At 43.6% G+C, this 26,436-nt stretch overlaps 1 protein-coding gene across 13 annotated transcripts in view; it reads left to right on the top strand.

The window, feature by feature from the left end:
- LOC139582722 (otoferlin-like) overlaps nt 1-26,436 on the top strand; it is a 137,133-nt gene that overhangs the window by 15,735 nt on the left and 94,962 nt on the right. For all 13 annotated transcript variants that reach the window (XM_071412992.1, XM_071412977.1, XM_071412985.1 and 10 more), the window contains exon 3: nt 12,398-12,486. In XM_071412992.1, the coding sequence (XP_071269093.1) occupies nt 12,398-12,486 (89 nt within the window). The remainder of the gene's footprint in view (nt 1-12,397; nt 12,487-26,436) is intronic.

The raw sequence follows: 26,436 nt of genomic DNA, 5'->3' as shown, positions 1-26,436 counted from the left end.
TTTGGGCCACTAGTTAACAGTATTCTGAGTGTTGGGAAGTTAAAAGAAAGTGTTGTTTTCTAAACGTTCTGCAGCGTAACCTATTCATGCTGTGTAGCCTTCTTGATTGGGATCATACATAGGGTTTACAGATAGATGTTTTCATGAGGCAACCAAAGCAACATGTCATTAATGTCATACATCTTTCATAACTTTTTCATACTGAAAGACATAGAGCTATTTCATAATGTATTGTGCCTGTCCGCCAGTATGTAGGTTACCACTCACTGAAAGCTTGTAGCTGGCCACTGTGAAGTCACTTCCTAAAAGTGCCCGCATCAATTCCCTGATTGCCCGCATCACTTCCCTGATTACCTCGGCCTATGGTTGAGTTGCAGGAAACGAGGGCCCTCATGCGACTGTTTGTTATGATGGGGTTAAATATAGCGAGTGTTCTTGTTAACCCAGCGCCATGACATCCAGTTCATGGAGAGAACCATATCCCTGTCAGACTAACCGAAACAGCTAACTGATCATGTGGAGCTCCAGGAAGTACTCTGGTTTGTCGTTGGGCTTTGAGAATGTGAGATGTGGACCACAGGCATCTGCAGACTACAAAAAGACTAAAGTGTTTTCACTTTTTAAAAATCCTGCCTGGTTGCACACTGTTCTTTAGGGTTGGAGTGTTTCCCTACAGAAGTAGTATCCAATCTCCCAGCATACTGAATAAAGGTAGAAACTATTTATTCCTAGATGATGCTGGATACAAAATATTCACTTACCCTAGACAGTTATTTCTTTCCACACTGTGTTACTGATGGCAGCGGTTTCATGGGTATTTGTAACCATGAAATCCCACATTGCATTTCTCACTTCTGTGGTTTATTCATTGCTGTCTTGTTCTTAAAGTTTTAACACACACGTGCGCACACACACACACAGACACACTCATTTCCGAGGGGAATGTTTCGTCCTCGTTTCTCCTCGTTTCTCCTGCATGCATCTGCATAATAATGCTCATCTCACACAGAGAACACTACGCAGGACTGACAAGGCACCGCCATTAAGACTGCAACAACAGCCTCCCCCCCTTCACAAAACGTTCTCTTTCCACCAGAGCGAGAAGAACAGATCATGACCATAAATAGCTACAAGATAATAATCTCATCATGTCTAAAACTCTTTCAATGAAACAGAGAACTTTCAGGACCTTGGTACATGTCAGGATATTGTATTCTACTGCTCCCAGCTGAGATAATGTAATACAGTATAATTGCCTCAGTTATAGATCTCAGGTAGATTTCTTGTATTGGTCTTCAATGGCGAGATCCCTGTAATTGGTATAGCCATGGGTGTACTGTAGGTGACATGTCCCTGTGCTACGTGTATGGATTCTGAATAGATGTCTGTGTACAGATTGGCAGGTTAAATTGACAGACTTTGATAGGGTATGGTGGTGAGGTTGATAGATCGATATCTGGCGATATTGAAAAAGATGGTCCCCATAGGTTTATTAGAACATGGTAAAGTGGTCCTGGGCTGTGATTGAAAGGGTATTGGAGTGGATGGACAGGCTAGTTTCAGGGCTAGACAGTTCAGTCTTGACTATGATTTATCAGCCTTGAGTTTCTGCGTTTCAAGTCTCAAGCTTTTAAAATAGTACTCTCAAAACAGCTTTTCTTTGCTCGCAATTCTGACTCTACAGAAGCTTTTGGGATAGTACAGTGGAGCAGTCTCAGGTCATGCTGACATGTCAAATTGGACATCAGCCAAAGGTCTTTTGGTGTAAAGATAATAAACGTTTGCAGTTTGATTGCATAGTGCTGCAGTATCTGGTTTATAGACAATGAGCGATTCTGTGAAACCTACCTGGACAACTTGACCCATTTCCCCTCTGCAGTTAACTCCACACCAGATGGCCTCAGTGCCTTACACAATGAAAACAGTTGGAGTTTAATCAAGACGGTAGTCTATTCCTGAATTCACAATCAAATCACTTTAGATTAGCTGTATAAAGTGCCCTTGCAGCAGCCAGACAAAAATTGACTGTTTCAATACAGTTACTGTATTATATTGTACTTGTTTTAAACTTGATTCAAAGTGTAAAACCTTGTGTGATGGTGGATGTGCTTAATTGTACTGGCGTGGGAAGAATAGTTGAAATATGCACATTGTTAATCAGATAAATAAAAATGTGTTCATAGAGGTGTCATTAACGGACGTTGCTTTGCCGTAAAGACCACAATGATCATCATTGATCGTATGTTGTGTTAATCTCATTAATACTGAAGAGGTTTCATGTCAACAATATTTTTTTCTTTGTATGGTCATGTTATTTTAATAAGGATTCATTTGGTGCAGAAAAAATAATTACCCTCTAATGAGTTGAAGTATGTCACTCAACACACATACACACACAGACACGCACACACACGCACACACAGACGCACGCACGCACGCGCACGCACACACACACACACACACACGTACACACACACACACACACACACACACACACACACACACACACACACACACACACACACACACACACACCACACACACACACACACACACACACACACACACACACACACACACACACACACACACACACACACACACACACACACACACACACACACACACACACAGAGGCTGTACTGTCTGAAATACAGTTTTTTACAATCCCTTTGGCACTAATTTCAGAACCTTGTGGTCATTTTTCAAAACTCTAGACACAAAATTCAAAATGGGCATCACTTGTAACACAGGCTGTCCAATGTTCAAAACATTGCATTGTGCATTCATATCTTTAAAGAAACCTTGCACTTGCTGAATCATTGGTTCAAATAACTAATTTATCATGAAATACCATAGGAACATTAATTTAGATCACCCACACACAATATACCAATAGTTTCACTGTGTAGTTGTTCATTCAATCATTAAATATTGTAGTACAAAATATGTGATGCATGTTTCATTATGGTACTACACGTAAATACATCACTGTAAAAGGACTAGTAAAGAGAATACTACAGACACAGTGGAATCATTGAACAAAATCGGAAATTTATTGATGAAATACAATAAAATCACTCATAGGTTTCTTCGAATCAAAGCAAAAATAATTAGCTACAAAAAATAAAATAAAATACAGTAAAACATCAACTGCAGTGTTCCTCACCTGGCTTACTGTAAAAAGCAAAACAAAGGATTAATTACTGTACTTCTATATTTCCCTCAACCCTGTCTTGTGGATTTGGCCACAGGTTCTCATCCACATCACAATGGATGTTTTCATTAGCCAAACATCTTGGGAAGAATCTTCGGGCATGGCGAATCCAGGCCTGACACTGGTCTGCCGTGATGTCATTGCATGCGTTATCCATGGCCTGGAGAAGGGTGGCTTGTTCGTGAGGGCGCCTATCATATACCTTCCACCTCCATGTGGAGAAAAATTCCTCAATCGGGTTTTAGGAAAGGAGAGTATGGGGGTAAGTACAGGGTGGTAAATTGTGGATGGGCCTGAAACCATGCTTGCACCATTTGAGCATGGTGGAACCTGACATTATCCCACACAATGACATAGGTCATGCCGTCAGCTCTACAGACCTGATTTAGCCCATCAAGGAGGGTTACATTCGAACAGCGAATCATGTGGCTGCCTGCAACTCAATATATAGAATATATAGAGTAGAGAGCTTTAGTTGTTGTTCGACCAAACATTAGAACGGGCAAGATGCGTAATCTAAGCAACTTTGACCGTGGTATGATTGTTGATGCCACACATGGTGATTCCAGCATCTCAGAAATTTTATGCACTACAGTCTCTAGAGTTTACAGAGAATAGTACGATAAACAAAACACATTCAGTGAGCGGCAGTTCTGTGGGCAAAAACACCTTGTTAATGAGAGAGGTCAGAGGAGAATGTCCAGACTCATTCAAGCTAAGAGAAAGGCCACAAATGCTCAAATAACAGCTGTTTAAAACAGTGGTGTGCAGAAGGGCATCTCTTAACGTACAACACCGTGAATAATTCAGGCTGTTGTGGAGGCAAAAGGGGTCCTACCCAGTATTAGATAGGTGTACCTAATAAAGTGGCCGGTGAGTGTACAGTAATGTCAAATCTGAAAACATGGTACATGGGACCATAGAAACAGTGTCTGATAAAGAATGATGATGAAATATTACATCCATAGATAATGTAGTCCAATTGGTTCATATTCCATGGTAATTGGTGTCAATGGATCTCGTTATCCTGAAACTTTCATGATCTAAACATGGAATATTGTTTGTCAGTTTCCATAAAACTATGCATTAAGAGTAATGCAACAGTTACTTATCATTTTGACCAGTTCTATCAATTGTAATGAAATGAATAGACAGTCATCTCAGATGTAATGTGTTAATTGTATTTTGAAATGGTAATACTTTGATTTTAAGTTGTGTCATTTTGAACAGGTGATTTTAGTTCCATGAACAAATGATCTTAGCTTTATGTGTATTGTATCCAAGCAATTGGAAAATGTGTAATAGTTTTGAATAATTTTCATTTTGATCATTGGTTGTGAGTTTTGTGTCTAGAGTTTTGAAAAATCACATCAAGGTTCTGAAATTAGTGCCAAAGTGATTGTAAGAAACTGTAAGTAAAGAGAATATATATTTTTTAAGTCTGTTCACTATCAGTGAGCATAGCATAATCCACGGTCTCTGTACAGCACATTCTTCTGTAAAGCCAGACCTGGCCTCTCCCTTCATAGGTAAAACAAATTATTGAACGAACTCTAGTGAATTATGTAAGACTATGTCATAATCTCTGTGTTGATGTGAGGTCGAAACGATCTTCAGTAATTGAACTGTCTCAGAGTTGAGCTCGGGCTGTAGGCCTACTTGCTTAGTGGAATACTGCTATATACAACCCCGAGTAGACCACCTCGCCCTTCCCCTACCCTGTCCAGGAAATACAGTACTAAATATTACATCACTTCCCATGAAAATGACATATAGCTTTCCTCCAACTGGAGTGAGGTGTTATCAAAGGGATGATGGATAGATCATGATCTGTTTTGATTCAACACATTATAGAATGATGAAATCATTTATTTTATGTGGGATTTTATATTGAAACTACAAAAGGACATTATTATTAGCACAAAATTATTCTGTTGCTCTGTCGTTCGCTACATACTTTAGTCTGAGACTGCCATTGTTGAAGTTGTTTGTGGTGATGAGGGGCACAAAGGAGGTTGTTCAAAAACAATGTCTGCGATTGGATCGTCTCTATCCAATCAGTGTATCAAAGCCAATGACGAATTTTCAAACCGCCACTTTACCCACGTGTGTTCTGGCTCTGGCCCAACCCATTGGTTTCTGGACCAATCAGATAGCCTGGAATGTGTTTGCATTCAGTGAAGGGTCTGGGAGGTACTCAGATCCAGGCTCATTGCAGAGAAAAAGCTAAGCAAGGAGTCTGGGTAGCCAGGGAAACTTCAGAGATGCTCTCCTCTGTGAGTGAAACAGAGAATGCATCCATGCTGTAGCTACATACAGTGCATTCGGAAAGTATTCAGACCCCTTGACTTTTTCCACATTTTGTGGGAAAAATGTATTAAATAACAGTCTACACACAGTACCCCATAATGACAAAGTGTAAACAGGTTTTTAGAAATTTGTGCACATTTATAAAAAAGCAAAAAACAGAAATACCATATTTACATAAGTATTCAGACCCTTCGCTATGAGACTCAAAACTGAGAAAAAAAGGCACATAACAGCTTGCTTGGAGTTTGCCAAAATGCACCTAAATACTCTCAGACTATGAGAAACAAGATTCTCTGGCCTGAATGCCAAGCGTCACGTCTGGAGGAAACCTGGCACCACCCCTATGGTGAAGCATGGTGATGGCAGCAGCATACTGTGGGGATGTTTTTTTTGGCGGCAGGTACTGGGAGACTAGTCAGGATTGAGGGAAAGATAAATGGAGCAAAGAACAGAGAGATCCTTGATGAAAACCTGCTCCAGAGCACTCAGAACCTCAGACTGGGGCGAAGGTTCACCTTCCAACTGGACAACGACCCTAAGCACACAGTCAAGATAACGCAGGAGTGGCTTCGGGTGAAGTCTCTGAATGTCCTTGAGTGGCCCAGCCAGAGCCCGGACTTGAACCCGATCGAACATCTCTGGAGAGACCTGACAATAGCTGTGCAGAGACACTCCCCATCCAACCTGACAGAGCTTGAGAGGATCTGCAGAGAAGAATGGAAGAAACTCTCCAAATACAGGTGTGCCAAGCTTGTAGCGTCATACCCAAGAAGACTCGAGGCTGTAATCGCTGCCAAAGTTGCTTCAACAAAGTACTGAGTAAAGAGTATGAATACTTATGTAAATGTGATATTTCAGTGTTTTATTTGTAATACATTAGAAAAAATTTGCAAAAAAACTATTGAATCCATGTTAGAATAAGGCTGTAACGTAACAACATGCAGAAAACGTCAAGGGGTCTGAATATTTTCCGAATGCACTGTATTTTATCTCATCCTAGATGTGTTCATCCTCTGTGTCCATGGCAACAGTCAGGAGGAATCATGGGATATGGCTAGGAGGACTGCGGGATGACCCTGCTCACCAAGCTAGTCGCCATGGTTTTACAGTGAAGGACCATGGGAGTCAATGTCTTGTCTTTAATTGAGCTCTTAGCCCTTAATGCGGTCAGAGCATATCTGTCATTTTTAACGAGCGCATCATACCTCCATTTAAGGAACGCTGCCTCTCTGTAAAAGACAATGTAAGAACAGAGAGGGAGAGAAGGGAAGACAGAAGGGAGAGAGAGAAGGGAGAGAGAGAAGGAAGGGAGAGAAGGGAGGGAGAGAAGGGAGAGAGAGAAGGGAGGGAGAGAAGGGAGAGAGAGAAGGGAGAGAGAGAAGGGAGAGAGAGAAGGGAGGGAGAGAAGGGAGAGAGAGAGAAGGGAGAGAGAGAAGGGAGGGAGAGAAGGGAGAGAGAGAAGGGAGAGAGAGAAGGGAGGGAGAGAAGGGAGAGAGAGAAGGGAGGGAGAGAAGGAAGGGAGAGAAGGGAGAGAGAGAAGGGAGAGAGAGAAGGGAAGACAGAAGGGAAAACAGAGAGGGAGAGAAGGGAAGACAGAAGGGAGAGAGAGAAGGGAGAGAGAGAAGGGAGGGAGAGAAGGGAGAGAGAGAAGGGAGGGAGAGAAGGGAAGACAGAAGGGAAAACAGAGAGGGAGAGAAGGGAAAACAGAGAGGGAGGGAGAGAGAGAAGGGAGAGAGAGAAGGGAGGGAGAGAAGGGAGAGAGAGAAGGGAGGGAGGGAGAGAAGGGAGAGAGAAGGGAGGGAGAGAAGGGAGAGAGAGAAGGGAGTGAGAGAAGGGAGAGAGAAGGGAGAGAGAGAAGGGAGGGAGAGAAGGGAGGGAGAGAGAGAAGGGAGGGAGAGAAGGGAGGGAGGGAGAGAAGGGAGAGAGAGAAGGGAGAGAGAGAAGGGAGGGAGAGAAGGGAGAGAAGGAAGTAGGCTTGAGGATGCTTTTAGACCATAAGACTGTTGAATAGTCATTTGCGGAGGCCTCTGTCCAAAATGTGGTGCATGGTATATTTCTATAGCTATCTATATACTGTACTGTAGGTGTACTGTATGTGTCTGGTGCCAGTCAGGTTAATTCTATTGGTACTGTATACAACAGTGAGCATGGGATTTGAACCAGAAACCTTCTGGTTATGAGTTCATCTGCTTTGGGAAAGGGGAGCGACAGTTAGCACATTGGGTTGTGGAACCATCTAGGAAGGTTTGAGAAGCAAACCAAGAACCAAGCAACGCTCATCCAATGTTGTTTTTTGTACTTCAATTGTTGTATTTAATTTGCACACATGAATCTAGTCTCTGCCAATTCCCATTTGTGTAGATACACGTACACTGAGTGTGAAAAGATAACTAATTTCCATGACAACAGCAAAGATGGCTTAGACTGGCTCGTTCCTTCACCCTAAAGAACAATCTGGTTTTCTTTACCGTCACTATGGGTCTATGACTCTATGGCTCTATGGTATGGCTCTATGACTCTATGGTGCTTAGCTCTATAGTTAAGCAGTCAGGTGGTTAACTCAAGCGAGGGCATTGGACTTCCTTCCCACTGTTGACCACCATTAATTTATGCCTCCCAGCATTTGTCCCAACTCATAGTGTGTTTCAGTCAGACTCACCGTCTTTATACCAAGTGGCCTGTGCTATATTTGGTTATTGGACTCCATTACCTAAATATCATCATGCATGAGTCATACTGTAACTCACTAAAGGTCATGATGCGCACGAACATGAAGTATGATGAAACATTCTCTCCCGCGGTATTCTGGGCCATGGGTGAGTGATACTAACCTGCCCCAATATATTTACATCAAGCTATCTTCCAAACTACCTGCTCCATTAGATGATGGTCATTCCTTAGTGATGTGTTTATAAACAGACTTCCATTTAGTTTTAATCAGGAAGTTAGTGTTGATTGGTAATGGGGATCGTAATGGCGACGCTGAATTATAAATGATGAGGTTGAGATCTTAAATCGAACCTGGTGCAATTATTGTCAGCATGAATAGTTAATCACACATGTGGGTTTCATAGGCGTGACTGTCTCTGAGTGTGTATTTCCTACAGTACGTGTACAAGTAGTGTCTGTCTGCCTGTTCACCCCCCCACCCCGGACGGGTTTTTTGTGTGTACTATAGTTACTTATTGGTAGAGGATTCTTCACAGTGTGTTTCCTCAGAGGTAAACTCAATTTGAATTCATGCCTCCACAGCTAAAACCAAACTTGGACACATTTGTGTGTCAAATGCGTTTCCTCTGTAATGTTCCAGATCATTCCATGCGTTACATTAACTCCATACTGTGGTGTGATGCTTCAGTGTTCTACTGTAAGCTATCTAAGTTTCATCATCACCGTGGGTGTGTGACTACTTAGCTGTGTCACATTAAGACCATGCTGTGGCTTCTCTTCTCTCTCCAGGCTTTTCTAGCAGAGGGGAACAGATTCAGAACTAACTGATGTAGCTACATTATCTCTGGTGTAGTCTTGGACAGTGACTACCCTCGTGAAAAAGTACTTCTGAATTACTACTCATCACTACTACACAAGATCTACAAAACCTACTGGTTTTACGACTTGGTTGCTATTGAAATGTTCAGTAAACAGGTAGTGATTTATGTAGTAATTGAAGTAGTAATGAGAGATACTGTAATTTGGGATGTTTCACTACTGATGAACACTACATATCTCCTACTCAAATCACTAGATAATTCTCCCTTAATGACTACTGTGCAACTACTTTTGGGAATCTACTACTTAAAACCAAGACATATCTACACAATTCCTACATGTTCACTATTGAATTACCACGTAATGCTTACACATTACTGCATGCCTACTAAATCCCTATTGACATTTACTAATGTTTGCCTATTCTTGTTTCCCTTCTGTCTCACTACTAGACTAGTGTACATGGTATTTCCTCAAGATTCTAACTGTATTATATCATCAAACAATAAATAATAAGCTTATACAAACTTTATTGCAATTTTAAAAAAGAAATCATTAAATACTTCGGAAAGTATTCACACCCCTTGATTTTGTTACGTTACAGCCTTATTCTAAAATGGATTAAATAAAAACAATTCCTCAACAATCTACACACAATACCCCATAATGACAATTTTTGCAAATGTATTACAAATAAAACACAGAAATACCTTATTTACATAAGTTTTCAGACCCTTTGCTATGAGACTCGGAATTGAGCTTAGGTGCATCCTGTTTCCATTGATCATCCTTGAGATGTTTCTACAACTTGATTGGAGTCCACCTGTGGTAAATTCAATTAATTGGACATGATTTGGAAAGGCACACAGCTGTCTATATAAGGTCCCACAGTTGACAGTGCATATCAGAGCAAAAACCAAGATATGAGGTCAAAGAAATTGTCCGTAGAGATCAGAGACAGGATTGTGTCGAGGCACAGATCCGGGGGAGGATACCAAAACATTTCTGCAGCAATGAAGGTCCCCTAGAACATGGTGGCCTCCATAATTCTTAAATGGAAGAAGTTTGGAACCACCAAGACTCTTCCTAGAGCTGGCCGCCCGGCCAAACTGAGCAATCGGGGGAGAAGGGCCTTGGTCAGGGAGGTGACCACGAACCCGATGGTCACTCTGACAGAGCTCCAGAGTTCCTCTGTGGAGATGGGACAGCCTTCCAGAAGACTTGTAGCGTCATACCCAAGAAGACTCGAGGCTATAATCGCTGCCAAAGGTGCTTCAACAAAGTTCTGAGTAAAGGGTCTGAATACTTATGTAAACAATGGCCTCCAGACTTCTTATGTCGTGGGTCTCTTTGGCAACTGATCAAAAGAGGTAAGTAGAATGGGTAAGTATACCAATTTGAACGTACTGTATATTTGCATACAAACACACATACTTATTAGATAGCATGACAAAAACAGAGGCTACATATGTAGCTACATTTCAATGGGGCTAGCAAACAGCTAGGCTGAACTCAATTAATCTCTATGTCAACGGCTAATGGCTAAGACAATTTTGGCTAGCAATCTTTTTTTTGGGGGGGGATAAACAGCTAAACAACAACTTGAAAGTATTCATAAAACATAAAGGAAAGGTAAACACATAGATGGTGCCAGCATAAGTGCTATGAAAGACAGGATGACGAAGGATGGAAGATTGAACCTTTATTTAACTAGGCAAGTCAGTTAAGAACAAATTCTTATTTACAATGACGGCCTACCGGGGAATGAGCAAAACGACAGATTTTTACATTGTCAGCTCGGGGATTCAATCCAGTAACGTTTCGGTTACTGGCCCAACGCTCTAACCACTAGGCTACCTGCTGCCCCAAGGTGATTACATTCAGGATTGTCAAAGACAGTAGCTAGCTAACAACAACCAACTACTTCCTTTTTTGTCTTCTTCTGTGGTCGTGAGAAGCCGGTGTAGTCTGTTGTGATAGAAGTAGTTAAAACTCTACCTGATTGCTATTGAAAAACCTGTGCAGTAAAGCTGTAGTTTTTTGACTACTTATTTACTACCATCATATAGTAGTAAAAATCTACCTGATTACTACTGGAAACACTACTGCTTTCCTACTGAACACTACAAAACTCGACTTGTGTATCTTAAGTAGTGTATAAACTACACATTCACTACTACATAGTCACTACTGCACAAATAGGTTTTGTGTAGTACTTTTTCATGAGGGTACCACAGAGGGTGGTTGATGGCCAGAAGCAGGATATTTACACGATGTCCAATGAACCACTCTGTTCAATCCGTTCAGTGTTTCTGTCTGTTGGTTTGCTTGATAAGTGTGAGGCGCTTGATAAGTGTGTCCATGCTTGTCCGCTCCGTCTGTTAGTGAGACTGACACCTCTGACTCTAGGGCAATTGGCAGCACCGAGTGTGGGTTAATAGCACCACACACACACACACCATACAGTAGCAGGTGGAACCCCATGTTTCAGTAATGGGACAGGCCTGATGGATCACTGCTCTGAGTAAAAACAGGCCAATGTGCTGTCAGCAACCAGGAGGAGAGAGGATCAGCAAGGGGTGTTTGAGCTTTAAACAGCCCCTCCTCTCACACACCAGCACTGGCAGACACTTACTAAGTTCAACGTTACAACAGACAAGACAGAGAAGACTGATAAAAATAGCTACCTATTTCAGCTCTGTACCTTTGACAGGTTTGACCTCGGCTAGCTCTCGCTATATGGACCCTTACTCTACTCAACACCAATGAATGAAATTGAACCTGGATGACGTGATAACACACAGGGGTGTTCTGCTGATTGGCTAGTCAATCGAAGACAGCCATTTAGAGGTGTGATAACTGGGACCTAACAGTTCTCAGGAAAACATGAAGCAATGCATGTTTCTGTCAATATGATGTCCGTTCTAAGTAAGTCCCAACTACCACACTTACAAACAAGGCCATTCCAGAGCTATTTAAAGTAGCTGGCAGTACAGGGGAACAACTATAATCATGCTGGGGTTGCAACTTCTGTTCTGCTATTAGAAATGACTCGGCAGCACAACAAGGTTTTCTGGCATTTTCAATTGTTCATGTTGCTGGTGGTGTTGCTTCACTGTTGGATTGAATGTTTTTCTCTTACTTAGTCAAACAAGTAATTAGATGTTCTATGGCCCAGTAAGAGAGGGATGATGGGCTTTGGTGAATTGCCTGTTGTGTTTAATGATTGACCTGAAATACTTTTAAACCAGTCAGTCAAATGATTTCCTTGGAAACAAACTGTAGATGTTGTGGTTGCATCAATATAGGCTGTGGTTGTGCAGCCTGTTAAACAGTCTCATAGTGTTTGCGAATCCTTAATTAGTCCTTCTCTCCCCTCAGATGTTCCGATGGCCGATTGCCAGTAGAGTGGATGAAAACGAGATACTGGAGCTTCAAGTGTTCAACTACAGCAAAATCTTCACCAACAGGTCAGTTACTATAAACACAGTATTGTAACATACCTACCACTACTAACAAAACTTAAACACAACAGGTCAGTCCCAACATGCTCAATACACACTCCAACGACGAGTCAGAGGCAATAATACGCATAACAAGCTCCAACTGGCCACCAGATTAACCAGGATCTAACTAGGAGTTGCAACATAGAGGGAAGGATACCAGCTCCCTTCCAACACTTTTCACCTGCCATCCTCAGACTTACATAATGCTGTAAACAATGTAGCTGCAGGCACTTCGGATTGACAATCAGATCCTAACGCTTCTTCACTATGAAGTGATAGATTGACTCAATTAAACGTGTGATAGGCTGCAGACCGCAGGGCAGGATTAGGTCAAATCCTTAAATTGAGGATTCACATTTTAGCAGACTCTCTTATCCAGAGCGATTTACAGTAGAAATTAGGGTTAAGTGCCTTGCTTGGGGATTCAAAGTGTAGTGGCTCAGGGATTCAAACCAGCAACATTTCAGTTACTGGCCCAACACTCTTAACTGCTAGGCTATCTGCTGCCCCCATTTGAGAGGAACGTTGTAGCACCAGTGGTTAAAGACTATATAGCTACTCTACCTATCTCTATGGTTAAAGATCATCACTAACTTTGGAAGCTTTTTTCTTTCTACTGGATGGATACAGCCCTTGTAGAAGGATGGTTTAAGTTAGTGCATTTATGCTGTTAGATGTCATAAAGCTAGTGAGTACATTGTCAACCTCTGTTAGCTTGACTGGATTCATCTCATCAGTTCAGGTCTACCAGCTGCCCAGTGGGCTGACTGCTGTGTCCCGAGTCCTCAAATTGGGCTTCCCACGCAAGAACCCTGTGTGTGTGACGTTGTTTGTTTATCTCAGCCACATAAAGAGATGAGTCAGAACTAAAGCACTCTGACTGCTCTGTCTATCGCTTTTTCATCAACGCAGCTATGTAGTGGCATCAAGCCAATTCTACTGTACTATTGAATTCTATGGGAACCATTAATGATACAGAGACAGAGAACAGACAGACAGTTTGGTCCTATTCTCAACAAGTCCAGGTTCAAGGATTTGATTGAAAATCATTATTTTGTATTCGATAGTTTGAGTGTGTTTACTTGGTTTTCGTGTCATCAATATGGACAATGGACCACCCATTTGCACAGATATGTTCTTTTCATACCTATTGGCATGTCATTAACATCTGAGAGTACAGCTGTGGAGTTGCCTAGCTCCTAGACAGTTCTGATGCCTACGAGAAGAGCCTTGCTGTGTTCGTGCCGTGTGTTGCTCTGTAGCTACAATGGCCGGCGCATCTTCAAACACAAAGCATCAGTTAATATAAAAAAAGATGCTGCGGATAACACACCAACACACACCTAACAAGGGGGGTTGATAAATCATTGAAGGTCACCCCTAGCATATGTTATTATTCTCACACCTGCCCCATATGTCCACAGACCGCCTCATTACAAAAGTAACCAATACCCTTCATGGCTACTGGTTGATGACCTCCTGGCCTGATGACTGTCAATAGTCACCATGTCATTATGGCTGGCAGGCCATGTCACACCGAGTTCAGAGCAGAATGGATGGGAGAAGGAGTAGAGGGATGACGAGGGTCATGTTACCAAAATAAAAAGAGTTGAGGTATGACAAAGATGACACACACACACACACACACACACACACACACACACACACACACACACACACACACACACACACACATTGATGCACCAATGGGAGACACTGCAGTTTATTACGACCCAAAACATTGTTGCTGCTTACATTTTTTCCTCCAATTTCATTTATGTTAAGGGATGTGAGTGTGACTGTATAAAGTCCTTCTTCTACAAAGCCTTCCACAGTGAGATAAGACTGTGTATAATTCATGTGTATCTTCTCTTCCCAGACAGAGCTCCTCTCTGCCTTCGCCTCCGCTGTCCACAATCAACAATCAAAACTAAATCAGTTTAAAGCTTAATTTCTTCTTCTTACCATTTCTCAAGAGCATACAGTACAGTCATTTCCATGAGAGAATACTCAACAGCCTGTGGTTTGTTTTCATATTCCAAGGTCTTCTCTACAGTCATTTCTTCTAAGAGCAAAACATGTTCTTGTAGTCAAGCCTTAATTAAGGAAGTTTTATTTTTTATAACCCAATCTCTATTTTTGATGTAAATGGCATGCTATACAGTAGAAGGGTTCAGAAACCTTTTTTTGTGATTTCACATGATTTTGAGAAACTTACCCCAAACTGCAAATCACTTACTCATCCTCGTTGTGTAGTATGGGGGCCCTGAGAAGACATGAACAAAGTCTTCAAAAACACCCAAATACGCCCTTTTAGAAATGCTCTCAGTAGAGTTATGCAGGTCTTTAGATGTTGAAATTGTGTCATTCTGAACTTTATCCGGAATGTTATATAATGGTTTTGCACGACTCGATCCATTTCCCCAATCCAGCTGTTGCCTTCCATGTAGCCTGCTGCTACAGGTAACTGCCAAAATAAAGGAAACCCCAACATAAAGTGTCTTAATAGGGCGTTGGGCATCCATGAGCTGCCAAAACAGCTTCAATGCCCCTTGGCATAGATTCTGTGTCTGGATCTTCCTGTGTAGAAGCACCCCATGCTTTCAATATGCTTTGTATCCCTTGTTTATTCAAGTGTTTCCTTTATTTTCTCAGTTACCTGTAGAATGGAAGGACAGGTATCGCTTGAGTCGCAGCAAAATGGAATATACCTTTGCGGATAAAGTTCGGACTGACAGAATTTCATGTGTTCTTCATCACTATACTGAGAACTTTGCCCTTTATAAAACAACGTATTTGGGTGTTTTTGAAGCCTTTGTTTGTGGGTTTTTTTTGTGTAAAGAATACAACTTCTCCTTTAATTTACTTAATTGCCCGATGGAAGCTAGCACACTTCAGACTTTGAGGGTTGATCTAGATTAGAAAAATGAAATTGACTTGAGAAGGAATAAAGAGAGGAACTCTGCTTTGAATTATGAAGTAGATGAAAGTAAATTGTTTGGCAGGCAAGGATCAATAATGAATGGCACCTTTTGAAGAGCCAAAAAGTGAGCCAGAACCTGATAGGCTGTTTTTATTCTATTATTCAGGAGTACACAGGAGTGGCTGAAAGGGACTGACAAACAGTTCACTTTTCTGAGGAGGTATCGATCACCATTATGATAACAAAAGGACAGAGTAGAAAATAGATAAAGATTGGGGAGGATAGAGGAGAGGGTTGGAGAAGAGAGAACAGTAGAGGAGGGTACATGAAAATGACCTAAATAAAAGTTTGAATAGTTTTTAGTTTCTTGTAAAAAATAGATCAACTATACTCCATAGAGAATCATCCTAGGTATTTTGGCTATGAGCCCAAAAGGGACATACCATATGGTGTTATTCAGTATGGGAAGACTTAGCTACTTCCAGATTAAGCCTGGCTGTATGTGCTGGAGGTGGAATGATTAGTTACAGTGAGGATTAAATCTGGAGTAAGGTCCTGTTTCTGTCCCCATGAAGTTTGTCCTGAATTATATGTCTGTGCTGGCTGTTTACTTCATTTGGCTGCAGTTGTTATTATTGTTACACTTCAGTTTCTGCTGCATTTTGCATCCATCTCTCAGGAGGGAGGGGAAAGTGAGAGAACAGACACAGAGAGAGAAAGAGAGAAGGGAGAGAGGGGGCAAAGCAGAGAGAGAGAGAGAAAGAGAGAGAGAGAGATGGAGGAGTTGGTCTTGAGGCCCAACACTCTGCTGTGTTCCAAGTGAAGAGAGGGAGAGAGAGATGGAGGAGTTGGTCTTGAGGCCCAACACTCTGCTGTGTTCCAAGTGAAGAGAGGGAGAGAGAGAGAGAGAGAGAGAGAGAGAGAGAGAGAGAGAGAGAGAGAGAGAGAGAGAGAGAGAGAGAGAGAGAGAGAGAGAGAGAGATATATATACACGATGGGTGGGGAAGGGAAAGGGGAGACAGAGCTAGAGAGAAGTTGGAGTGATAAACACAATGATGGTTTGTGATTGGTCTTTTACTGATAGGATCTAACAGCCATGGCTATTAATGTCACTGCCTCTCTCTCTCTCTCGCTCGCTCTCTCAATTCAATTCAAGGGGCTTTATTGGCATGGGAAACACATGTTAACATTGCCAAAGCAAGTGATGTAGATAATATACCAAAGTGAAATAAACAATAAAAATTAACAGTAAACATTACACTCAGACGTTCCAAAAGAATAAAGACATTACAAATGTCGTATTATGTATATATATACAGTGTTGTAACAGTTAAAGTACAAAAGGGAAAATAAATAAACATAAATATGGGTTGTATTTACAATGGTGTTTGTTATTCACTGGTTGCCCTTTTCTTGTGGCAACAGGTCACAAATGTTGCTGCTGTGATGGCACACTGTGATATTTCACCCAGTAGATAGGGGAGTTTATCAATATCGGATTGTTTTCAAAATCTTTGTGGATCTGTGTAATATATATGGTCATACATTTGGCAGGAGGTTAGGAAGTGCAGCTCAGTTTCCACCTCATTTTGTGGGCAGTGTGCACATAGCCTGTCTTCTCTTGAGAGCCAGGTCTGCCTACGGCGGCCTTTCTCAATAGCAAGGCTATGCTCACTGACTCTGGACATAGTCAAAGCTTTCCTTAAGTTTGTGTCAGTCACAGTGGTCAGGTTTTCTGCCATTGTGTACTCTCTGTTTAGGGCCAAATAGCATTCTAGTTTGCTCTGTTTTTTTGTTCATTCTTTCCAATGTGTCAAGTAATTATCTTTTTGTTTTCTCATGATTTGGTTGGGTCTAATTGTGTTGCTGTCCTGGGGCTCTGTGGGTTCTGTTTGTGTTTGTGAACAGAGCCCCAGGACCAGCTTTCCTAGGGGACTCTTCTCCAGGTTCATCTCTCTGTAGGTGATGGCTTTATGGAAGGTTTGGGAATCGCTTACTTTTAGGTGCTTGTAGAATGTAACGGCTCTTTTCTGGATTTTGATCATCCGCGGGTATCGGCCTAATTCTGCTCTGCATGCATTATTTATATTATTAATATTACTCAGCTCCTTTGGCTTGGATGCCTCATGATTGACTATCGCTCTGTTCAAGTAGTGTGATTTTGCTGTGATCTGATAGGGGTGTCAGTGGGCTAACGGTTGAGGTCAGTGATAAAGTAGTCTACAGTACTACTGCCAAGAGATGCGCTATAGGTGTACCTACCATAGGAGTCCCCTCAAAGCCTATCATTGACTATGTACATACCCAGTGTGTGACAGAGCTGCAGGAGTTGTGACCCATTTTTGTTGGTTAAGTTGTCATAGTTGTGCCTAGGGGGGCATATGGGGGAGGGAATGCTGTCACCTCCAGGCAGGTGTTTGTCCCCCTGTGTGCTGAGGGTCTCAGCTTCTTGTCCGTTTCTGGCATTAAGGTCACCACAGACTAGTACATGTCCGTGGGCCTGGAAATTATTGGAAATTATTCCCCCCTTCAGGATGGAAAAGCTGTCTTCATTAAAGTATGGGGATTCTAGTGGGGGATATACAGTTTATTTCGGAAGCTTACATACACCTTAGCCAAAGACATTTAAACTCAGTTTTTCACAGTTCCTGACATTTAATCCTAGTAAAAATGCCCTGTCTTAGGCCAGTTAGGATCACCACTTTATTTTGAGAATGTGAAATGTCAGAATAATGGTAGAGAGAATTATTTATTTCAGCTTTTGTTTTTTTCATCACATTCCCAGTGGGTCAGAAGTTTACATACACTCAATTAGTATTTGGTAGCATTGCCTTTAAATTGTTTAACTTGGATCAAACGTCTCAGTTAGCCTTCCACAAGCTTCCCATAATAAGTTGGGTGAATTTTAGCCCATTCCTCCTGACAGAGCTGGTGTAACTGAGTCAGGTTTGTAGGCCTCCTTGCTTGCACATGCTTTTTCAGTTCTGCCCACAAATTTTCTATAGGATTGAGGTCAGGGCTTTGTGATGGCCACTTTGCCACAACTTTGGAAGTATGCTTGGGGTCATTGTCCATTTGGAAGACCCATTTGCGACCAAGCTTTAACTTCCTGACTGATGTCTTAAGAATTTGCTTTAATATATCCACAGAATTTTCCGTCCTCATGATGCCATCTATTTTGTGAAGTGCACCAGTCCCTACTGCAGCAAGAGTCAGACCCACCCCCACAACATGATGCTGCCACGCCAGCTTCACGGTTGGGATGTTGTTCTTCGACTTGCAAGCATCCCCCTTTTTCCTCCAAACATAACAATGGTCATTATGGCCAAACAGTTCTATTTTTGTTTCATCAGACCAGAGGACATTTCTCCGAAAAGTACGATCTTTGTCCCCATGTGCAGTTACAAACCATAGTCTGGCTTTTTTATGGCGGTTTTGGAGCATTGGCTTCTTCCTTGCTGAGCGGCCTTTCAGGCTATGTCAATATAGGACTTGTTTTACTGTGGATATAGATACTTTGTTACCTGTTTCCTCCAGCATCTTCACAAGGTCCTTTGCTGTTGTTCTGGGATTGATTTGCACTTTTTTGCACCAGAGTACATTCATCTCTAGGAGACAGAACGCGTCTCCTTCCTGAGCGGTATGACGGCTGCGTGGTCCCATGGTGTTTATACTTGCGTACTATTGTTTGTACAGATGCACGTGGTACCTTCAGGCACTTGTAAATTGCTCCCAAGGATGAACCAGACTTGTGGAGGTCTACAATCTTTTTCCTGAGGTCTTGGTTGATTTATTTTGATTTTCCCATGATGTCAAGCAAAGAGGCACTGAGTTTGAAGGTAGGCCTTGAAATACACCCACAGGTACACCTCCAATTAACTAAAATAATGTCAATTAACCTATCAGAAGCTTCTAAAGCCATGACATAATTTTCTGGAATTCTACAAGCTGTTTAAAGGCATAGTCAACTTATTGTATGTAAACTTCTGACCCACTGGAATTGTGATACAGTGAATTTTAATTTTAATAATCTGTCTGTAAACAATTGTTGGAAAAATGACTTGTGTCATGCACAAAGTATATGTCCTAACCAACTTGCCAAAACTATAGTTTGTTAACAAGAAATTTGTGGAGTGGTTGAAAAACGAGTTTTAATGACTCCAACATATGTGTTTATGTATACTTCCAACTTCAACTGTAGGTTTGAGAGCGATGTCCTTTAGGGTCTGGGCGAAGGTGGGGCACTGCTGCCTTGTATAGGTGGACCTGGTCATAAAGGCTGTTCAAGTCCAGGGTGGAGTGGTGGGCCAGGTAAACATTTGGTTTTGAGGCACAGTCACAGGAAATACTTACCCGCTGTATGGTAGCAGGGTGGAAGTCTTTTCGTGGTAGCAGGGTGGAAGTCTTTTCGTGGTAGCAGGGTGGATAGTTAGGGAAAGTAGAATAAGCTTTTTCTATCACTCCCTTGAGTGCTTTGGCCACCCTTTCCTGCTGGGCTCTAAGGTCGTTTGTGCCTGTGTGTATTATTATGTGCCTAGGTGAACCTAGTTGGTCCTCAGACAGAAGGTGGGTGTTCGGACACCAGCTTTTAGACACACTGTGTTTGGGGATTTTTTTTTTTTAGTCCATAAGGAGTACAATCTGTGTCTTGTGTATGTCCTCAGTGGGTGTGGAAGGGTTGTCAGGAGGGCTATCAGGGTGGCTGACAGGGGGGGTGCTCAGAGGGGGTGAGATCACCTGGGCTTGGGGTTCTTCATTTGTTTGTCCAGCTGTGATGTCAAGGCTATGGTCAGGCTCTGGGGTGGACTGTTTTGCTGTGGTGTTGAGACTTTTGTTGGGAGCTGAGGTGGGCTGTTGGCTTCTCTGCCGGGGTGGCCACCTCTCTAGTGGGTTGTTCTCTGTCACACGCCACCCCCCTCGCCCTCTCCTCCAGCAGTCTGATCCTCTCCTCTAGTGCTCTGTTCTTCTCCTGCTCCTGCTTTTTATCATGTTGAAGTTGTCTAACCACAGTCCAGAGTGCAGATATGTCTCTCTCCACCTCCAGCTCTCCGGGTCTGGTTAATGGGGTGTTGTTGTGCTGGACTGTTGTCTGGGTCTGTGCTGACTGGAGTGTAATCACCTGCTGTTCCAGCTCCACCTGCCTTACCTCCAGCTGGGTAAATGTATCCTTCATTTCAATGAGGGAGTAGTACTCTGTGCTGGGGGTTTGACTTTCCGCTTGGGGTTGCTCATCTGCGGGGTTATATAATGAAGAGGTCTGGTCTGACCTGCTAGGAGTCGGGATATCTTTCTCAAGGGAGAGCTTCTCCTGTTGAGTTAGGTCTTTGATTAGATTAAAGTCTGTTGGCTCAGTTTGTAAAGGTCCTAAAGGCGTGTGTGTATGTGCCAGGGTATGTGCCATTGACTGGTTGCCCTTCCAGATCCGTCAGTGTGGCTTATAGTGTGTGTAGTTGGGCTCCCAGTGGATGTGTGTGTGTGTATTAAGGTTGTTTGGGTGTATGATCATTAGGCTGACATGTGGCAGGAGCAACCTAATGGGTTCCAATATACTGTGTTTGTGATGTGTGACTTGGGGGGGGGGGGACTATATCAATTATTCACATCCTCTGTAATTCTCTGACTGAATACGGAGGGTACCACGTTTCACTCCCACTTGAAAAGAACAGCGAATTCCATTTGCTCGTAAATTATGTGTGTAGTATCTATGAAGGCCTTACAAACATTTGGAGTTGATGTAGAAAGCATCTGTCTTTGGTGCCAAAGGTTGCATGTTCAAATCCAGTGATATACACTGCTCAAAAAAATAAAGGGAACACTTAAACAACACAATGTAACTCCAAGTCAATCACACTTCTGTGAAATCAAACTGTCCACTTAGGAAGCAACACTGATTGACAATAAATTTCACATGCTGTTGTGCAAATGGAATAGACAAAAGGTGGAAATTATAGGCAATTAGCAAGACACCCCCAATAAAGGAGTGGTTCTGCAGGTGGTGACCACAGACCACTTCTCAGTTCCTATGCTTCCTGGCTGATGTTTTGGTCACTTTTGAATGCTGGTGGTGCTTTCACTCTAGTGGTAGCATGAGACGGAGTCTACAACCCACACAAGTGGCTCAGGTAGTGCAGCTCATCCAGGATGGCACATCAATGCGAGCTGTGGCAAGAAGGTTTGCTGTGTCTGTCAGCGTAGTGTCCAGAGCATAGAGGCGCTACCAGGAGACAGGCCAGTACATCAGGAGATGTGGAGGAGGCCTGTAGGAGGGCAACAACCCAGCAGCAGGACCGCTACCTGTGCCTTTGTGCAAGGAGGAGCACTGCCAGAGCCCTGCAAAATGACCTCCAGCAGGCCACAAATGTGCATGTGTCTGCTCAAACGGTCAGAAACAGACTCCATGAGGGTGGTATGAGGGCCCGACGTCCACAGGTGGGGGTTGTGCTTACAGCCCAACACCGTGCAGGACGTTTGGCATTTGCCAGAGAAAATTCGCCACTGGCGCCCTGTGCTCTTCACAGATGAAAGCAGGTTCACACTGAGCACATGTGACAGACGTGACAGAGTCTGGAGACGCCGCGGAGAACGTTCTGCTGCCTGCAACATCCTCCAGCATGACCGGTTTGGCGGTGGGTCAGTCATGGTGTGGGGTGGGATTTCTTTGGGGGGGCCGCACAGCCCTCCATGTGCTCGCCAGAGGTAGCCTGACTGCCATTAGTGTCAGGACCCGGTGCGAGAAACAGTCACTAATAATCGTCAGAACCCAGAAGATGAGGCAGACACAGCAGTACTAGAGATGGTGGTTTAATTAAAGAACAAAATCTTCAGGCAAAGAAACTAAATCCACAATGTCCAAAAATAAAGCCAAGAGGCACAAAATGGAAATCCTCCAAAATACAAAAGAAACTCCACAAAGTGGTAAAAAACAGCAGGGAAAAACAAACCTCAAAAGACTACTCAAATAATACACAAGAACTAAACCAGAGAACCTCTGGAAAATCCAACAAGAGAAATCTCTGTATAAAACAAGGCTTGGGCTGGGGCTGGGTGCTAACTTACAAACACTGAGCAAGGAACTGAGGAACACACAGGGTTTAAATACTAACAAGGGAATGACCTACAGGTGCAAACAATAATTAGAGCAAGAAAAACAAAAGGTACAAAAAAGGTGCAATGGGGACATCTAGTGACCAAAACCCGAACAGTCTTGGCCAAAACCTGACAGAATCCCCCTCCTAGGAACGGCTCCTGACGTTCCTACCAGCCTTCTCAGGGTGGAGGGTCCTGAACTGACGAATGAGGTCAGGGTCCAGTATGTCCTTGGCAGGAACCCAGGAGCGCTCCTCGGGACCGTAGCCTTCCCAGTCCACCAGATACTGCCAGGACCGCTGCACCCGGCGGGAATCCAGTATCCGGTGGACGGTATAAGCCGACTGGCCACCGATGACACGGGGCGGAGGGGGAGGTCTGCCTGCCGGGATAAGGGGAGAAAAAACAACAGGTTTTAATAAAGAAATGTGAAATGTTGGATTGATCTTAAGGGATCTGGGTAAGTGCAGGCGAAAAGTAACGGGATTGAGTCAGTCTCCAAATATCGACAATGTTAAGGTTTGTCATCAATGTATTTAGACAGACACTGGCATTTGATTGTTGAAGTGACCTTGATAGCTGTTTATCTAAAAGAGGATCTAACGTACAGTTAAAGTCACCTCCAACAATAACACTTGTATCCGAGATATTTGGTATGGCCTTAAATACCCTTTGAAAAAATAATGGATCATCGAAGTTGGGTCCATATAAATTGACCAAGGTTATTGGTTTTGAATTCAGTGTACCAGCCACAATAATATACCGACCATTAGGATCTGAAATCGAGGTTGAGTAAACAAAAGGAATGTTTTTCCTTATCAGGATTGCTACCCCTCTCGCTTTTGCATCAAAGTTAGACTGGTATATCTGACCGATCCAGCCGACTCGTAGCTTGGCCTGCGCGGAGCGTTTAATATGAGTTTCTTGAAGAAGCACTATGTCAGCACCCAGTGATTTAAGATGAGAAAAAACCTTAGCTCGTTTCACGACATGCCCTAATCCATTACAGTTCCAGCTGACTATCTTTATTCCACCTGGTCTACTCTGTGCTCGGTCACTATGTGGCATTTCTTATTTTAAAGCAAATTGCTGCTGTCAAACAAAACCCTGAAGAAAAACGTCCCGCCGTGCGGGAGCTTGTCATGCCACCTGTACTAATAAACGTGAACATAAAACACAGACCCCATCCCCCCTCCCGTCCCTCCACCCGTCCCTTTACTGAGTGACTTCCCCAAACGAAGCGCTCCTTGACTAACACACAAACCTTAGGGTGTCTAGACATAAAGCTTGAACTAACTCGTCGTCTATAGATGCTCCGCATATAAACTAATATTAAATAACACTTAACTTAACTCTCACGTTAGGGGGTGAGTGGCGTTAAAACATGACATGCCAAACAATGCTATATTAGCCACAACATCTCACCTATCATATAAGTCCCAATTTCTGATCTTCTGATCGAAAAGACATAGGCCGGAAATTCAATTCACACACATTCCTGGCCTGTATTTGGCCATTTAGCCTGCTGGCACAGCCGTTCTGTATCCTCAGCCGGGGAGCTTGCTTGTCAAGAACAGATCGGCCTCTTTTGCGTTGTCAAACGTACGTGTTGATCCCTCGACTGTCACCTTAAACCGGGCTGGGAAGAGGAATCCATATCGGATGTTGGCCGCCCTGCATTTGTTGCGTACCTCATCATACTCTTTCCGTTGGTTCCTCACCTCCAAGGTAAGATCTGGGTAGAAAGACACCCTGGCTCCGTTGTAGTTAAGGGGGAACTTTTGACTAGCCAGCTTGAGGATGAGATCCCTGGTGTGGGGATAGTGCAGCCTTACAATGAATGGCCTTGGTGGCCCGCCCTTGGCCGGCTTCGTTGCCTGTGCTCTGTGTGCGCGGTCGATCAGGATGGCCGTTTTGAAGTGTTCACTCCCCAGCAATGCCGGTATCAGCTCCGAGACAAATTCAGTGGGTTTCCCTTTCTCAGTGTCCTCCTGGATCCCACATATTCGGATGTTCTGGCGTCTTGAATGCGACTCGAGCATTTCCAGTCGGGCCTTCAGGGTTTTGTTGTCATTTTTGAACGTTGCGCACTGTTTCTCTATGTCCTGTAGCCTGGCCTCGTGATCGATTGTCGTCTGCTCAACCTCGTGCACCCTTCCCTTAGTTGCCTTCACAGTTTCGGCCAAAGTCCCAATACTCTTTGAGATATCAGCCAACCTTGTGTCCACCTTCTTGCTTAGTGCGTTTATGGCAGCCAGTATGTCACTTTGAGTAGGTTCTGTGGGGAACTCTTGGAAGCTAGCCTCTTCAGCTAGCTCCTCGTGGGTCGGCGACGTTGAAATTGGTTCGTTGTCTATCTCATTCCAATTATCTTGTTTAGCGCCCCCTTTTTTGTTGCCTTTTCCTTTTTTCATATTTGTTTGAAGTTATAGGTTGTGAGAGGTTAAGATAAATATTAATTTGTTTCAAAATTGAGCGGAGCTCTAGCAATGCACGTCTACTCCATAGCACGCTCTCTAGCGCCCCCCTCTCCTGGCAATCTTAAAGGGACCGATGAACCTCTGGGACAGCTTGCGAGACTCCACCCGTAGTGGTAAGTTCTTAGTTGAGAGCCATACTCTCTGGCCGGGGTACAGGGTAGGACCGGGACGGCGACGTCTGTTGGCTTGTCGTTGGTACTGCTGAGAGGAACGCAGAAGATTAAGACGTGCCTTCTTCCACGTAAGCCGACAGCGTCTGATGAACCTCGAGGCTGAAGGCACTCTGACTTCTGCCTCCTGGTCCGGGAACAATAGAGGCGCATAGCCAAACTGACACTCATGCGGGGATATACCAGTGGAGGAGGAGCACAAGGTGTTGTGCGCGTACTCGGCCCAAACAATGAAGGATGACCATGTGGACGGGTTGTTGGAAACCATGCATCTGAGGGTGGTTTCCAGCTCCTGATTCATCCTCTCAGTTTGGCCATTGGACTCCGGATGGTACCCTGAAGATAAACTGGCCGTGGCCCCTATGAGTTGGCAGAAGGCCTTCCAAAACCTTGAGGCGAACTGGGGACCTCTGTCGGAAACCATATCTTGCGGAATCCCAAAGACTCGGAACACATGGTTAATCACCAACTCAGCTGTTTCCTTGGCAGAAGGTAATTTGGTCAAGGGAACAAACCTGGCCGCCTTAGAAAACCTGTCGATGATGACTAGGATCGTAGTATTACCATGGGACGGAGGAAGGCCAGTAATAAAGTCCAACGAGATATGGGACCAGGGTCGGTGGGGAATAGATAGAGGGTGAAGGAGTCCTTGAGGGCGGAGGTGAGAAGATTTGCCCTGGCAGCACACGGAACAGGCCTTGACGAAAGTGGCAACGTCTTCTTTTATGGTGGGCCACCAGAACTTACGCTGGATGAACTCCAAGGTGCGACCTACGCCCGGGTGACAGGTGAGGCGAGAGGAGTGCCCCCACAGAAGGACTTGGGACCTTGCTGCCTTGGGAACAAACAACCGATTAGCAGGACCTCCTCCAGGGCCCGGTTCGATGGCTTGAGCTTGTTTCACGGAATCCTCCACTTGCCACGAGATCGGAGCCACGATCTTAGCGGCCGGAAGGACAGTCATGTCAGTATCTTCTCGAATGGCAGGAGAGTAGATTCGTGACAAGGCGTCCGGTTTGAGATTCTTCGACCCGGGTCTATAGGTGAGGATAAACTGAAATCGGCTGAAGAAAAGAGACCATCGAGCTTGTCTGGAGTTCAACCGCTTCGCCTGCTGGATATACTCCAGATTTTTGTGGTCCGTAAGCACTTGAAACGGTTGAGAAGCCCCCTCGAGCCAGTGTCTCCATTCCTTCAATGCCATCTTAACCGCTAGGAGTTCACGATCCCCCACATCGTAATTCCTCTCGGCCGG

The sequence above is a fragment of the Salvelinus alpinus genome, chromosome 8, assembly GCF_045679555.1.
Source record: "Salvelinus alpinus chromosome 8, SLU_Salpinus.1, whole genome shotgun sequence".
Classification (NCBI taxonomy): Eukaryota; Metazoa; Chordata; class Actinopteri; order Salmoniformes; family Salmonidae; genus Salvelinus; species Salvelinus alpinus.
The sequence above is the reverse complement of the archived record's forward strand: the minus strand, read 5'-3'. Positions and strand labels throughout refer to the sequence as shown.